This window comes from Barbus barbus (assembly GCF_936440315.1).
Source record: "Barbus barbus genome assembly, chromosome: 24".
NCBI classification, from domain to species: domain Eukaryota; kingdom Metazoa; phylum Chordata; class Actinopteri; order Cypriniformes; family Cyprinidae; genus Barbus; species Barbus barbus.
The window spans coordinates 22,542,007-22,559,134 of NC_136752.1; the positions used below are offsets into that span (position 1 = coordinate 22,542,007).

General features: G+C 36.5%; 1 protein-coding gene across 8 annotated transcripts in view; it reads left to right on the top strand.

Moving 5' to 3' along the window:
* Positions 1 to 15,815, top strand: part of LOC306844015 (adhesion G-protein coupled receptor G6-like) — a 35,951-nt gene extending 20,136 nt beyond the window's left edge. For 2 of the 8 annotated variants that reach the window (XM_079375835.1, XM_079375831.1), the window contains 21 exons: positions 2,997 to 3,085; positions 3,240 to 3,292; positions 3,387 to 3,428; positions 3,539 to 3,678; positions 4,029 to 4,143; positions 4,286 to 4,374; positions 4,456 to 4,657; positions 5,657 to 5,822; positions 6,626 to 6,760; positions 6,912 to 6,929; positions 7,643 to 7,762; positions 7,997 to 8,048; positions 8,157 to 8,263; positions 8,664 to 8,791; positions 9,535 to 9,803; positions 9,942 to 10,041; positions 10,156 to 10,439; positions 10,941 to 11,042; positions 11,704 to 11,856; positions 12,564 to 12,602; positions 14,663 to 15,815. In XM_079375835.1, the coding sequence (XP_079231961.1) occupies positions 2,997 to 3,085; positions 3,240 to 3,292; positions 3,387 to 3,428; positions 3,539 to 3,678; positions 4,029 to 4,143; positions 4,286 to 4,374; positions 4,456 to 4,657; positions 5,657 to 5,822; positions 6,626 to 6,760; positions 6,912 to 6,929; positions 7,643 to 7,762; positions 7,997 to 8,048; positions 8,157 to 8,263; positions 8,664 to 8,791; positions 9,535 to 9,803; positions 9,942 to 10,041; positions 10,156 to 10,439; positions 10,941 to 11,042; positions 11,704 to 11,856; positions 12,564 to 12,580 (2,381 nt within the window). In that variant the 3' untranslated portion in view covers positions 12,581 to 12,602; positions 14,663 to 15,815. The remainder of the gene's footprint in view (positions 1 to 2,996; positions 3,086 to 3,239; positions 3,293 to 3,386; positions 3,429 to 3,538; positions 3,679 to 4,028; positions 4,144 to 4,285; positions 4,375 to 4,455; positions 4,658 to 5,656; positions 5,823 to 6,625; positions 6,761 to 6,911; positions 6,930 to 7,642; positions 7,763 to 7,996; positions 8,049 to 8,156; positions 8,264 to 8,663; positions 8,792 to 9,534; positions 9,804 to 9,941; positions 10,042 to 10,155; positions 10,440 to 10,940; positions 11,043 to 11,703; positions 11,857 to 12,563; positions 12,603 to 14,662) is intronic. The other 6 variants (XM_079375833.1, XM_079375829.1, XM_079375836.1 and 3 more) reach the window with 3 other exon arrangements.
* The last annotated feature ends 1,313 nt before the right edge of the window (positions 15,816 to 17,128 follow it).

Consider the following 17,128-nt stretch of genomic DNA (forward strand, 5'->3'; position numbering starts at 1 on the left):
TGCAAATGATCCAGCTTGAGCTCAAGAGTCTCTCTGACCAAACAGCAGCATGGCCAGAGCGGTCACCCACACAACTTGTGGATATAAAGCTAACAAGCACTGTGCCTTGGGCCCTCTCGGAGGCAACTGCCATCGAGGACACCTTTAAAGATGCGCAATATGGTCAGAAAAAGTCCACCGTCGAGCCCACAATGGTTACTCATGACCAGGTGGAAACTTTAGTAGAGGGTTATGGCAGGACAAGCTTTAGAGAACCTGAGTACAGTCTTACTGATACCACCCCTTCCTATTTTTCATCAACCTCCCAACAGAGCTCTTTCAACAATCTCCCTGATCAAACTATTTTACTCATAGAGCCTTTGGCAGCGAGCCCTCTCGTTCCGCAAGTTAGCTATTCCTTCACAACAGAGACACTTGTCATCTCCCCTCTCGCTTCTTCTCATAGTGTCGAGCCGGTGGCTGGACTGCTTATGGATTCAACCTGCAGCGCTGCCACTCTTATTGAGCCCCCGAATTCGATGCTTACTGCAGGGGTTCAAAGTGACTCTTTAATGACAGAGGCCATCAGACTGAGTCTGTTGTCTTCTTCGCCTCACACTGATGTTTTCCCATCTCTGACACCTGGCTCAGCCCATAGTCTCTTTAACTCTGATGCCAAAAACAACGCTGACCTGATTTTACCCTCAATGAACAACCAATTCATCCTCTCTGAAAACCCACAAGCTGTTGACTCCAGCCAATTCCCAACTCGCAGTGTTCTCACGGCGTATCCAGGCATCACAAGAAGCATTTCTACGCCAATAGTGGGCAGCCGGTCCAAATTAGATTCACCTCTGGCGCTAGAGCCGTCGCATGTAAACAGATTGCCAGAGACCCTTTTCAGAGGCTTAAGCAGGCAAGGCGATGTTAATCCTTCAGAGGCTGATCTGAGGGACTTGTCACATATGCCTCATAGTTCTGTCAGCTCAAGTTCGGAATTACCATATGGTACTGCGGTGGCCCTGACAGACGAATGGAGAGGTGCTCAGTCTTCACCCCTTAATTCAGATTCCCAAATGAAAATGGAGAAGATAGATGTGTCACCCACATTAAATTTGCCTTCCCACAACATTTTTTACTTTGACTCAGAGCATGGCATGGTCACGTCAGCATGGTCGGACTACTTCAAAGCCAATTGGGAGAGTTCCCAAATTTCATCAACTGAAATATTTTCCTCGATTTTGTTCAATTCGATAAGTAAGAATGGACCAGATGAGGCCTCACCTTATGAAACCAAATTCAGGTATCAATCAGAGACAATGGACATTTCTAACTTCATAGAGCCTGGCAATGTCCTTCCTTCTCATTCAAAAGGAGAGGTTTATCATGATGGATTTGTTATTTCTGGTGCATATGGTCGAGAAAGTCCAATCCACAAATACGTTGAAGCCACAACTACCACATGGTTTCTCAACACAACATCATCTCTAAATGTCTTAGAAGTCTCTAAGACATTTAACAAAAACAGCACACGTGACTTTGTTGATTCACATAGTAATTTTGCAAACGTGACCACTGTGAGCCATTCAAACACTATTCAAGACCATGAATTGTTTAGAACAGATATACACACATTTGAATCATTGTCAGCGATCATGCCGCACACTCATGCTCCTTTGCAAATGACTATGACTGGTGCAGATCTGTCATCTCAGACCCTGCCAGACCCTGCTTTTCATCAGTTTTCCACCTTAACAAACAGCACGCCATCAAAACTCGCCTCTGTTCCAGACATCCAACCCTCAAAATCAATGGACATCTCAAGCAGCCACAGTGAAGACCTGCTGGACACTAAACATGTCCACTCCTCAACAACAAAGTGGCCATTTTGGGCCAAGAATGAATCAGCAAACCCCTCCAGTCATAGCCACAATACGCTTGTTGTTCAGCCCGCCACCACAGATAGCGAGACGCATCCGTCTCTAGCTATTGATGGCCAGTCTTTTGTCCACACAAATGGCACGGTCGACACCCCAACCAACGGAGTCAGTGCTGGTTTTGGATCTGTGCATACTAGTGCCACCAATGGGACCACTACAGACCCTCATGAACTGGCCCCATGTCCATGTAAAGCTCCCTTTCATATTACATGTCTGTGTGGACTTTCAACCGGGAACAGTATGTTTTCCAATAACAATCTAGACCTTAGAAAGAGAGATATCTTCTTTTATTGCTGAATCTTGACTTTCTGAGCAAGTGATCGTAGAATGATGGTTGTTCAATTTGGGGGGAAAATCAGTCTTCTTGGTGTTCAAATAAAAAAAAAAATTGGATTCCATGTGATTTACTAGAAGTAGTAAGATATTAACAATAGCCAGTTCTGACAATCACTGAGTTTCTACGCTCTTCGTGTACTGGCAGTTACTTGCTCACTCAAATTGAGTGCATAGGTCTCTTGTAATTATCCAGATTTGTATCATTCTTCCTTCTTAGGAGACTGCTTTATTTAATTATTTATTTTACATTGAACTGTTCAGCCTTACTTTCAATAATTTTCACCCTGATGATTTTGAGAGACTACCTGGAGTGCAGAGTAAAAATGCAGTGTGTCATCTAAGGAAGCTTTTTCATATTTTCAATTTGTGGAAATAAGTTTTTACATTTTATTATATTAGGAGTCTCCTAAGAAAGTCTTGGCATGGTGTAGTTATGCATTATAAAGTAGTCCAGCACTAACAACTCAAGATACATGAGAGCCATCTTGTGATAGAAGTGCAGCATAGCAGTAGATTTCAAAACCAGGATTTTTTTACTGCCAGATCTTCTATACTAAATTAGTTTTTACAACACTTTGAATCAGTTTGATTTAGAAGACTATATTTGTTTCAAAATTGCTAATGACAGATATATCTTTTATTCCTATTACATAACTACTGCTATGCAACACAGAAAAAAGTGAATTAAGCAAAGTGTGTTTTGATTGATAACTAAAAAAGTACCATATTCTCCTTTTACAGAGGATATTTTCTACAGAATATCCCTAGTGGTTATTGATGAACAAGCAAACACCCCAGACAGGGATGCTAAGACGATGATATCTCAATGGGTACATTTATATTCGTTAATTTATATATTTGTTTTGTTTTGCTGTTTTAAAACTCCAATAATAGATATTATGATAACTGATTATACATTTTAGTAATTATGAATTCTTTCTAAACATGCTACTGCTTACTAATCCATTTCTGTGGTTTTTACAGCTCAATCAAACATTTCAAAACTGGATCTACAGAGTTTATGTTGATAGTGTCAGGTAGTATTATTTTTTAACTTGAAGGTGTAAATAAACATCTCTTTACTTTATTTAATGATGATTGTTGGCAATCTCACTCTCATCCCCTTTTCAGTCTCCAACCTAACACTGTTCTCTCAAGGACCACAACTATACGGTAAAACATTTGCAGACTGTTACTATTTTGGTCAATTAATATTTCCCAATATTTTGTTTTCAGCATTTTTTATATCTAAAAGGTATGATGTGATGTTGCATTCTTCTCAGACAAACCTACATGGCCCTGCTGGTGTATAAGAATACCACTGATGCAAGTCTGGCAGAAGCAGAGATTGAGAACATATTGAGAAGTGCCCCTGCAATTGGAAATGGCTTGATATTGGACGGTGTGACTGTGAACTTAATGGGTATGGCATGCTCCATATTGTTCAATTTCAGTAGCCCTGTACTTGCAAACTGCTAAAGAAAAAAGCATTAATATCAATTCTTATTAATTATTGTGATCTCCTTTTAAAATATGATTTGGTGTTTTTCTTGAACGCTGATTTTTAGTTGTCAAAGCCATAATGTGATTTTAAAGATATTTTCAAAAGGATTCTTCATGTCGTAAGAGTAAAACTTTTCAGTGAGAAAAAAGTACTCAGTACACCTTTAAAGGAAGGATGGAATTTTTCAGAAGCATGGCTCCTCTTTAAAAGAAACATTTATGAGTGAATCCTTTTAATTTAATTTAATTTCTATGTTTGTTTTACCTCAGAAAACTGCCAGGCCGAGGAGTTCCCATTCCACTACAGATGGCCAGAGAGCAGACCCACTGTCACCCAGTATGTCCCCTGTTTCCCTTACAAAGAGCAAAATGCATCCAGGACTTGGTGAGTAAATGCTGATAGCTTCTGATCCAGATGCAAATGGGAATGAATTACTAATTGAAGCAGTCACAGCCAGTAATCACGTTTTAAAATGTGTGTTTGAAAAATCAATTTAATATTTTGCATTTGTTTTTCCACTCTTTAGCATGATTAGCCAGTATAACTATACATCATATTGGGCCCTCCCGGACCGTGGAAACTGCACTAATATAACAAGCATTTCAGTTTCACAAGGTAGGTTCTGATCCACATTGCACACATTACTCTGAAATCAAAACCACACATTACTCTGAAATCTTATTTTGAATTTGCCAGAGAATGCAATGGAAGTGGCTGTGCAGCTCGCTGACATCTCCAATAATGAGCTCTCTAAGGAGGAGGTGACACAGGTTGTCTTAAAGGTGAAAGAGCTTGTGAACATAGCCAAAATCAATGCCACCCTGGCAAGCACTGTGGTCACTATCATCTCCAACGTCATGATCAGCTCAGAGGCCGCTCAAAAGGAATCCTCAGAGACGTATGTGCTATTACCTGTACACTAGAATATGAAGAGTTTTCAGAAGTTATAAATAAAGGCAACAGTTTGAATACATTTACAGTAATTAAATGTCTTGACTAAACATGAAATGTGACCCTGGACCACAAAACCGGTCTTAAGTGTAAATTTTTGCACTTTCCATTGATGTATGGTTTGTTATGATCAGACAATATTTGGCCGAGATACAACTATTTGAAAATCTGGAATCTGAGGGTGCAAAAAAATCTAAATATTGAGAAAAACGTTTTGATATATTTACGGTAAGAAATTGACAAAATATCCTCATGGAACATGATCTTTACTTAATATAAAAGAAAAATGGATAATTTTGACCCATACAATGTATTTTTGGCTATTGCTACTTAAGGCTGGTTTTGTGGTCCAGGGTCACAAATGTCCAGTTGTCATCTGCACTCTTAAAAATAAAGGTTCCAAAAGGGGGTTTTCACAGCGGTGCCATAGAAGAACCGGTTTTGGTTCCCCAAAGGACCTTTCAGAGAACAATTTGTAAACAAACCATTTTTTCTTAGCGTGAAGACCATTTTAATAATCTAAAGAACCTTTTGTGGAATGAAAACGTTCCATGGATGGTAAAGGTTCTTTGTGGAACCATTGATGCCAATAAAGAACCTTTATTTTTAAGAGTGTGGCATCATTTTAATAATTATCTGTTTATAGTCAGTAAATCTAAGATTTCTTAAACTGTATCAATTTCTGTGGAAATTATTCCCTTTATTTTAGTTTTACGGATTTAAATGGCTATACATTGTTGAATATTACATTCACCGCACTACATATTATTTGAGAACAAAGTGTTATATTTTTGTAAGACACTGTATTGCCTGAATCTCTCAGAAATGTCTGTATCTTATGCATCCAAATGTTTTCAGTTTCAATGAAGGGTATTCTTGTATGTCCAGTCTGAAAGTTTTTTAATCTTCTCATCTGAGCCTCTTGTTTTTGTATCGTCATGTTCAGAGCTCTCAAAGCAGTGGATAAACTGATACAGAAGATTGAGTTTGATGGACCCTTGCTAACCATCACATCCAAATATCTGGCTGTTGGAGTTTCTGCTCTCAATATCAGCAATTTTAATGGGACCACTTTCAGTGCGTTTATAGCCACAAACACAACGGACCCTCAGGTAAATGTCCATCAAAAAATGTTCACCTCTCTGCTTCATGTCTTTTGATGTGACATTTGACATGTCTTTATACAAGGGTGTGATTTTATTTTATTTTTTTGTTGTTGTTTTTCCTTGATGGGGTCTATTTCCAGTTATGCATGTATATTTGAACATGTACTGCACACAAAATTTGCTTAAGACTTCCTCAGGAAGGCTGTCCAAACATTTTAGCAGTAAAGTTTTAAAGTAATCTTTAGCAATTAAAGCAGTGTAATGAGAGGTGACGTGTATGGACCATGCCCAGAGGTTGCACCCATTGATTAAGGGCCAACGTTTCCTGGAAAGCTGTGGGAGGAAAGAGCAACATTGCACAGTTTAAGAGTGACTCAGACAATGACACATTTCTCTCTTCTCAGGGCATGAGTGTCAGAATGTATATTTTTGCAAGTATTTAAGTGGATTTTCTGTATTTTTTAGCATACTCAAGTTTAAATTGTTGTATTTTTGTGCCATTTTGTATGTTTATAGTTGAAGTTTAACTCAATCATTGAAACTATTTAAGGGATTTTAAAGAATAAAAAATACGAATTAGCCTACCAACAGTTTAGATTATCACCTGAAGGCCCCGTTTAAGGGCAGTCTTAAGTTAACCATTTTTATATCTCCAAGAATGCATCGTAGTTTATTCAACCTGAGTCTGCTTGACTACCACTTTATTCTGGCAGAGGGCGCAATGACCTCTTCATATGCAGTAACCCATGTAGCTCTTATACCCTTAATCCACACATTATGGTATAATATAAGTAACTTTTTCTCCACAGATTGATTTTGAATCAGAAGCCCAGAATGCCTTGGCTGTGGTCACTCTACCTCCAACGCTACTGCAGAACTTGAGTAATTCACAAAGAGTGTCCAGAATAAACTTCATGTTCTTCAGCAAGACAGGACTCTTTCAGGTAAGAATGTACCAATTTAGCTTTTTTTTATTGTATATTTTTCTCTAAATGAAGTATTCTATGGTCCATTCTCATATTAAAATATGGCTTTATTTAAAGGACTGAAGAACAATATAATATTGACAATTGTCATTGGTATTTCTGTTAATAGCACTTTGGATCATTCATGGTACGGTAATGAATCTCTGGACGTTTTCTCTGTGCTGAGTAAACTAACTTCTCAGAATAAACTCTAAATTGTGCATTAAACATACACTACCATTTAAACTTGTTTGGGGTCAGTAATATTTTTTTTTAAAGAAATTAATACTTTTATTAAGCAAGAATGCGTTAAATTAATCAAAGGTTTGTCTTTTGCACTTTTACAAAATATTGCTATTTTAAATAAATGCTGTTCTTTTAAAATGCATTATTTAAAGAATTGTGAAAAAATATATCATAGTTTCTTAAGCACCTAATCAGTATATTAGACTTATTTCTGAAATATCATGTGAGACTGAAGACTGGAATGACTGCTGAAAATTCAGCTTTGCCATCACTGAACATTTGAAAATGTATTAAAATAGAAAATAGTTGTTTTTAATTATAATAATATTTCACAATATTATTGTTTTTATTGCATTGTGATCAAAAAATGCAGCCTTGGTGAGCTTATTAAAACTTATATTTCAATATTTAAAAAATCACCCAAACATGTGAACTGTATGTCCTGAATTTTAATTAACATATATATCTAATTATATGTTTCTTATTCCTTGAATGCATCTTTGGTCACTTACTAATAGCTAACAAAAGTGATATATTCTGTCTATACTTACAAAAATTGAGGTATCATTTTTATGTGTCTAAATTGTCCTGACAAACTGTTTCATGTCTTCACAGGATCGACAAAGTAACGGCATGTCCTTGAACAGCTATGTGGTGGCTAGCAGTGTTGGCAACTTCTCAATCAAAAACCTGCAGGATCCTGTCAAAATAGAGATTGCCCATCTGGAGTACCAGGTATTCGGCTTTTTTGATTTGTTGAAAATGTAATGTATTACCAGTTTTGGTAACTGCTATTTATGCAGAAACTAAAGTTTTGGTGATATATTTTTTGGAGTAAATACAGTAGCCATTCATTTTATTAGTTTAACCTTCCCGTCAATGAGGTTTCAGCTTTCCAAAAAGTTATTTGTCCAAGCTAACTGGAACAATGGTGTCTAACACATCTTAATGTGTCTGTTTGTCCTCCAGAGAGATCCAAAGCGTCTTTGTGTGTTTTGGGATTTCAGCCTCCAAAATGAGGGTAAAATAAATGATTTATTTGGCCACTGCTAAAGCATTAAAACAGTCCCATAGGATGCTGTACTTATAGACTTACAGTATTCATATTATATCCATTTGTCTCCATTAGATCGCACAGGGGGCTGGAACAGTGAAGGCTGCGAGGTCAGTCCGGAGTCCAACAGCAACAGGACCGTCTGCTTGTGTAATCACCTCACACACTTTGGCATTCTAATGGTGAGATTTGTGGGATTGGCAACAAAATGACCCAACAGAGCGGTTTCATGTACAAAGCCAATATGGAAGACTCAAGCAACGTTGATTCATCGTATATGTCATCTAGAGTGGCTAACCATCCCTGAAACAGACAGGGCCAAATAGTTGGCAAATAGCTAATTAAGAAGCTTCACTAATGTACTGAACAGACTTTGCACGCTTATATTATTAGCTGCACTTCGTACATGTTGCACCAGTGTGTCATTTACAGTAAATGTAGCATTATACAAAAGATACCAGTGGCATTGTTTTATTCACAGGTATAATAAAGCAGCAATAATAGAATAAAACAGCATTTTAACTATTAATTTCTTTGTTTATTGTTTACTGTGTCTTGATTAACCTCACTTTTGTCTTTTAGGACATCTCTGGAGCTTCTGCACAGATAGATGAGAAGAACAACAGGGTTCTCACCTTCATTACCTACATTGGCTGTGGCATTTCAGCCATTTTTTCCGCAGCAACACTTCTCACCTACATCGCTTTTGAGTGAGTGTCCTTCAGCACCTGACTAGAGAAGAAAAATCTTGCATCTTTGATCTATGCCTCTTCGTAATGGAAAAAAGTTTCAGCTAGTTAAGTTTTCTTACCCACATTGTTAAACATGTTTTAATGGCACGTTGTGAAATAGTACATTTGGCTTTCCATTAACAACTATTAAAATTCTCAAAGAATGTCTTCAGCTCTGCCCAACTCAATGTCCAGTTTAGACTGCACCCTTCCTTGTTACTAGCATCCAATGATTCTGATTTGGAAAAATCATACTTCTCTTCAGCAAGGACATATTAAATTGATCAAAAGTGACTTTGTGAGTCGAAAAAATACTGTTCTTTTAAGCATGTATTCATCAAAGAATCAAAAAACTTTGCATGATTTCCATAAAAATATTAAGCAGCACAACTATTTTCAGCTTTGATAATAATAATAATAATTGTTTCTTGAGCACCAAATCAGCATTTTAGAATGGTTTCTGAAGTATCATGTTACACTGAAACCTGGATAATGGCTGATGAAAGTTTACCTTTGTCATACCAAGAATAAATTACATTTTAGAATATATGAAAAATAGAAAAAGTATTTTAAATTGCAATAAATATTTCAGAATATTGCTGTTTTACTGTATTTTTGAACAGTTAAATGCCAATCCCAAACTTCAGAATGATGGCATAAGTGGTGAAAGGTGCAATGGAATTGGAAAGGCTCAATGTTTTTTTTTTTAAATAAATCTATAGGAAGCTGCGGCGAGACTATCCCTCCAAGATCCTGATGAATCTCAGCACATCACTGCTCTTCCTCAACATGGTGTTTCTTCTGGATGGCTGGTTGGCCTCGTACGACATTGAGGGATTGTGTGTAACAGTGGCTGTTTTTCTGCACTTTTTCCTTCTCACTTCCTTCACCTGGATGGGCTTAGAATCCATCCACATGTACATTGCCTTGGTCAAGGTCTTCAACACCTACATACGGCGATACATCCTCAAGTTTTGCCTGGTGGGATGGGGTAAGTGCTACTTTAAGTAGTTTTTCCTTTTGATAGTTGTTTGCCATGGATTTTTTTGAATCCAGTGTTCAATGTAGTATAAGATCACTCTGAAGAAGTGTTGAACATAATAGTAAGAAGATCTGACTGTGTTTGCAGGTGTCCCTGCTTCAATTGTTGGCATTGTGTTGGCTGTGGGCAAAAATTCTTATGGAAAAAACTATTATGGAAAAGGAGAGAATGGACAGGGCACAGAATTGTAAGTTTGGTCGTAGAAATTCAAACTGACCATTCATTATTTTATATCTGTGAAAGAAGTAGCCTATTTTAGTTCCTTATTCTCATTCTGTTTTCCTGGTCTTTCCTTCTGTAGTTGTTGGATTCGTAGTCCAGTGGTATTCTACGTGACATGCGTGGGCTACTTTTCCATGATCTTCCTGATGAATGTTGCCATGTTCATCGTGGTCATGATCCAGATCTGCGGGCGTAACGGCAAGCGCAGCAACCGAACACTTCGAGAGGAGATCTTACGTAACCTGCGCAGTGTCGTCAGCCTGACTTTCTTACTGGGCATGACCTGGGGCTTTGCTTTTTTCGCCTGGGGTCCAGTCAGCCTGGCCTTCATGTACCTCTTCTCCATTTTCAACTCCCTACAAGGTTGGTTTATATCATCATATTTTCTCTGTCCTGTACATTTAAAGACTCCATGGAATCCTATTATTTTTTACCTTCTTTAATACGTAAAAATACTTGTCAAAAGAGAATTTTGTTGGCATTTAAAAACCTTATTTGTTGTAAATACCTGAAAAAAAAGTGAATTTAAAAAAAGTATATTTATTTTTTATAATAAAATTAAAATGTTAATACAGTTAAAAATCCTAATTTTGCCTTTAGAGTTAATAACATTAAAAAGCTGCTTATCATAGCATCATATTTTGCCGAAACCCGGGATCGAACCAGGGACCTTTAGATCTTCAGTCTAACGCTCTCCCAACTGAGCTATTTCGGCCGGTAAGGTTCCGGTGATTAATTGTGCAGTCCTATATGCGATCCGCTAGAGGTCGCCTTGATATTGTGTGAAATACGACTGCTCATTTGAAAATAGCTTGTGGGTTTGTAATCAGAAAAGATGAAGGAGTGTAATTTGTTTTTTCACAGGATTATTCATATTTGTGTTCCACTGTGCCCTGAAAGAAAATGTACAGAAGCAATGGAGGAGGTACTTGTGCTGCGGAAAATTCCGTTTGGCAGATAACTCAGGTGAATTTAGTCAGTATTAATGATACCTTAAAGGAATTATGTTTTTTGGGGGGATTTTTTGGTCAACTACCATGTGTCGGAATACTATACAGAGGAAGAATCATATATTAAATCACGTTCCATAAAGTAAAGCCCACATAATTTAGTTAAAATTAGTTGTTTGAATGCTGGAGCATTGTATAATTCTTCTGTTGCTCATGGGCACGCACATTGCATTTGTGCTTATACTTTTTTCATATTTTTTTTATATCATTTATTTTTTTATAGGCATATTGGACTGTGCTGTGACTACATCTTTAGGTGCTGAATTCCTGAGACTTTTGTTGCACTCGGAATGTGTGTTTCAGTAAAGCCCAGCTTTGGAGCCTTTTTATGCCTCAAGTATCACAGAACTATTGTTAATAAAATTTAGGACCATGAGAAGCCTTAGCTGGGCTTTACTTACAGTTAAATCTGATAAAATGAAATGTGAAGTAGCCAATTTTTCGAATGCCAGTCCCGTACAACTTTCCTTTAGAAAGTTGTCTGTCTTGTATTTAAGATGGAAACTTCCTAGGTTTGTCTTGTGCTGTATCTTTATTCAAGTTCAAGTTCAAGTTGAGCGCATGGGATTCACCTGTCTAACTGGTATGTATGAATAACATTTGACCATATTTTGCAGACTGGAGCAAGACTGCCACTAATAATACCAAGAAAGTGAGTTCCGATAACCTGGGAAAATCCCTCTCCTCCAGTTCGTTTGGCTCCACTACAGCCAACTGGACGTCTAAAGCCAAAGCCACACTAAACCCCTTTGCCAGGCACATTAATACAGGTAAGCATAAAAGTAATGATGTGGATTGCATAGGCCACAGTTGTTGGTTTACATTAGCCCTTTGTTGCATGATCTATTACATTAAAACAAGGGTAAAAACACAAGAACTGTCAATATATAAGCGAAATATACTACTAACCTACAAAAAAATGTTTATGTAATTAATAAATAGGTCAACTGAACCCAAATATGCTCATAATAATGCATAGTGTCCAGTGTGTTAGACAAAAATATATTTATTATTACATATATTTTACTGAGCACCAGTTAAGAATTAGAATGTAGTGTATTATATATTTTAAATATATAATTGTAATATTGTTTCATAATATTGCTTCACAAGTTTTACTTTTAATTCAAATAAATGCTGCCTAAGAGATTAATTTGAAAAACATCTCACCAACCCCAAACTCTTGACCAGTAGTGTATACGAATGATTAAAAATAGCCTGGCCACTTTAACATACATCATGCATCAAAGGGTTAGGATTAACACAGGTATTTGATACCAAAAATAGAGCTTGAAAACGTTTCGTTAGCATGTTCTGAGTAATGTATTGCTTTGTGTAATGCTTGACTATTTTTAGTAAGGATACTGGCCTTCATGCCTTGTGTTATTTTGTGCTTTACTCTACTGTGTTACTTTTTGTGTGACTGTACGTCTGGACTCAGTGGTGCTGTGTGTCTGTATTTATGTTTGTGGTATAGATAGTACCCTGCAATAATGCCATGGAGAGACTTCCTGAGGTAAAACCACGCAAGCCAGCTTGAGTTCACACTGCTTTCCTCTATTCATGTTATCAGCTTCCCCTTTTGGGATAGACTGAATTCAATCCAGCGGCCCTAGACGTAATACCTAGTCTAACTCACTCCTAACACATAAATGCTTCTATTTGACCCTTAATATGACATTACCTTTTTGGAAACATCAGGCATCTGTTGTGATGTTTTATGGTGGAATAGTTGCCTGTTGGATTGAATCCAAGTTGTGGAGTGACATTCAAGAACTAGAAAGCACACTGCTGCTGGTTGTCATTGTCAGTTTAATAGCAAATAAAGTTGCTAGCACAGTGGTGCAATAGCAGGAAACACCTAAACCCTAATAAATATGTGTGTATATATATATAAATAGGTTACTTGACTCCCACCCAAGACATTGACAAGCTTTAGTGTCTTTTAGGAGTTCTGAATGTCATTTGCACTCTGTTTGAGACTAATGTTTCTCACGGTGGGCTGTTTTTATTTGGCTCCTTTGTTTTGTTCTTTTTTCATTTGTCAGTGTTAAAGTTAAAGCAGCTTGCACTGCTGACACTAAAATGTTTAAAACCATACACAGTAAACACTTCATCCCCACAGCAGGATCACTCTACATGCTGGCCATGCAGAGGATAGATTATATGCACTTGACACTAATAATGCACTTAACATCAGAGATGCTGTCATGCACAGCAGAGTTTTGTCATCGTCAAATACTGAGACATTTAGGATTTAAGAGTAGTAGACTTATGTTTGCATATATGCTGAGATGAAGGAAATACTGTGCTGTTACACTGAATTGAGCAAAATTGTATAATTTATCCAAAAATCCAAAGTTTGCATAGTATAGCTCACTCTATTATGTATTTTGTAGTGCTGTCAAACGATTAATCACATTCCAAAATAAAAGTTTTTGTTTTTACGATTAATCGTTTGACAGCACTATTTTTTTAATTAACAGTACAATGAATTACAATTGATTATTCTCTCTAGTGAAAGAAATTAAATTAATCAAAGTATATTAAAGAATTTAGATTTCTGTAATATTTAACTTTTTTCTATTTTTATTAATGAAGGAAGGATTTTTTGTTGATATTTGATTTATTTCATTTTCTAGATTGTTTTGTCATTATTACTGTACACATTATGTATTGTGAAAAAATCGTTGCTATTATATTGTCACCCTTTGTTTTTATTAGTTCATCCTGTTTTTTCTATTTAAAGAAGAAATTAAATTAATTTAAATAATTTTTAATTTTTCCAATTTATAATTTATTTTTATTTTTTTTACTTTTTTAATATTGTTTTACTTTTTATATTTTTACTGTTATATTCTTGCACCTCCTAAAGGAAAATTTGATTTCCCAAATCCAGTAATGGAATGATTTTATGTTCTTGACCAATTATAACTGACATTATTAATTCATTTATTTATTAATTTTTGACTTCATTTGACTGATTTTACACAATATGTGTATTGTGAAGTAATATTTACTCTTATACTGAGACCTTTGTTTTTAGCTATGTAAATGACCTCATCATAATCAAATAATGACTTTCCTAGAATAAGTCTGGGTTGAAATGCCAAAAGTGTTCTCCAATTTTTGTGTTATTCTGCAGTTTAGCAGCTCTCTGGAGCCTCATAATTGGGCATAATACAGTGTTCAATTTATTGCACATTAAAAAGCAATAAATAAAATAGTGCTATAGAAGGGGACTGAGGGTGCATGTGTGCATTGGAATGTTTTGCCTAAGAATGCACAAAGGCATGGAAATTCAACAGAATGGCATGAACAAATAATGACTCACCCTTCATATAGTTGAATGAATTGGAAACTAATATGATCAAACTGTCAAAGCATTGACAAAATAGTCCTGTTTCTTTTGAAGCAGCCAATACTGTATGTGAAAAAAATAGTTTAAATTGGGTGCCATTTGTCATCGTCACCTTGTATGCAAGCGTATAGATACTTTGGCATCAACACTTGCTTTTCCTACTATGTAAGTATATTCCCTCAGTCCTTCAATCAACCACTGTGGCATATTTGCAGGTAAAAGTTTCTCCAATCAGAGCAGTCCCAAATGCAGCCCTTCTGACGGAGAGGCTTCCTCGTCCATCCTCCCCGTCCACCAGGTCCTGGACAAGGTAAAGGGCTACTGCTCCGTGCGCTCGGACAACTTCTACAAAAACATTATCATGTCAGACAGCTTTAGCAACAGCACTAAATTCTAGTGAGTGGATGCTGAGACGGATGCCCGTTCTGCCCCACAGACTTACCTTGTGTGTAAAGACTACGCTACAAATTGAGTTAACCTTCCAAGCCCTGCCACCCTTCCCCCGACTGGAGCAGAGAAACGCATAACCCTATAGAGAGGGCAAGCTATGAAAGTGTGGATTTGACATACTGTGATATTCAGCTTATACTGACTATGTGATCTGTAAATATTCATAATATATTTTACTATTTGTGCTTTTTCTAATTTTGGTTTTGCATAATTTTTTTGCACATTACTTTGGTTTTTGTTGTTGTATATATAAATGCATAAATGCTTGCTGCAGCAAAAAAAAAAATGGGACCAGTTTACCACCAAAGACTGACTGTCAAACATGAGGAGTACTAGTTAGTTCCTCAGTTCGGGACTGAAAGAACAAGTACGGTTGGAGCTTGAATTTTCATGCTTGTGAATTTTGCCTTGATTTAGCTTTCTTTACCTTGCGTACATTTCCAGTGTAAATTAGTGAACCTTTAATACTTCTATTTTGTCATTATTTAAATGCTCTCTATTTTAGTCTTCACATGATCTACTACTGATTAACATGTTACAGAAAATGTTAAGTTTTTTTTACAGTGTGTTCATTGTTCAGTTGTTTCAGTGCATGCAGTTTCATAAAACTGCTCTAATAGAAGGGCAGGACATCAAGATCAGTTCTTTTGCTATTTGACCATAGAATGGAAAACAACAGCTATACACCAAATCTAACACATTCAGATCTTCCTATTGCTGTAGTTTAATGACTGTTTTGGCTTGGTATTTATTGTAAATGCTTTTAAGAGATTTCTGTGTTTCATTCAAGAAAATGTCAGCAGAGGAAATGCTTACCGAGGGCCGTTCAGTTTGCTCTGGTCATCAGTGTAGATCATCTATGTATAGTGGTAATGGATGCTTTATGAAAATGTGACATCCTGCATATTAAATGCACTTAAAACAGACCTTGTCATTCTTATTTGTTTGAATAGTAAACATTACTTTATGTTTTGTTACTTTATGGTTACAAAAAAAACTGAAAAGAATGTTCATCATAACATTATTATTTTATTCACAAATAATTAAATAAATTAAAATATCCAAGTGGGAACCAAATACTAACGTTAGGGGAACATTCTGTGTTTTCTGGGCTGTAAAAGGCCTAAATGTGCAGCACATATAATGTTGAGCAAGAGTTTTGGAAATTTAATTTTCTGTCAAAACAATATCATGTTTCCTGTTTGTTTGATATGTTCACATAGTTAACTTCCCAAACAATATTGAAAAAGTAGCCCAATTAAATATGATAAATTAAAGGGATATTTCACCCAAAATTGAAAATTCTGTCATTAATTACTCACCCTCACGTCCTTCGTTCATCTTCGGAACACAAATTCATATTTTTTTTATGAAATCCAAGAGCTTTCTGACCCTGCATAGAAAGCAATGCAACTATTACGTTGAAGGCCCAAAAAGGTAGTAAGGACATCATTAAAATAGTCCATGTGACATAAGTGGTTCAACCTTAATTTTATGAAGCTACGAGAATACTTTTTGTGCAAAAAGAAAACAAAAACTTTTTTTCAACAATTTCTTCTCTTCTTCGACACACGTTCACAAGAGTATCACGACACATATGTGTGGCGCTGCTGATGCAGGAGCCCACGTTTTGACAAAAGAACCCAGATGCACAGTGCATATTTTTTTCTTTGCATACAAAAGTATTCTTGTAGCTTCATAAAATTAAGGTTGAATCACTGATGTGACATGGACTATTTTAACGATGTCCGTACTACCTTTCTGGGCCTTGAACGTGGTAGTTGCGTTGCTCTCTATGCAGGGTCAGAAAGCTCTCGGATTTCATAATAAATATCGTAATTTGTGTTCTGAAGATAAACTAAGGTCTTAAGTGTTTGGAACGACATGAGGGTGAGTAATTAATGACAGAATTTTCATTTTTGGGTAAACTATCCCTTTAAGATTTATATGCAGTATGTGATGCAGCCATATCTTGATAATCTTAATGATCTGTTTTTAGCTGACTTTTAATCATTTGTTGGTTTTTTTCAGGGTGTTTCCCAGAAACTAACAATGTGGTTAGTGGCTGGCTCGATGCGTCTGACTGAAACAGGGGGGACAGGAATAGAGAGTGTTTGTTCCTTTGTCCCAGTAGTAAATGAGAGCACCACAAATTCCTTCCAGAGGTTTCTTGTGAAAGGCTTCCTGTGAGGAAAGCCAGCATTCCTGATGATGCCAAAAATGAATGGAGA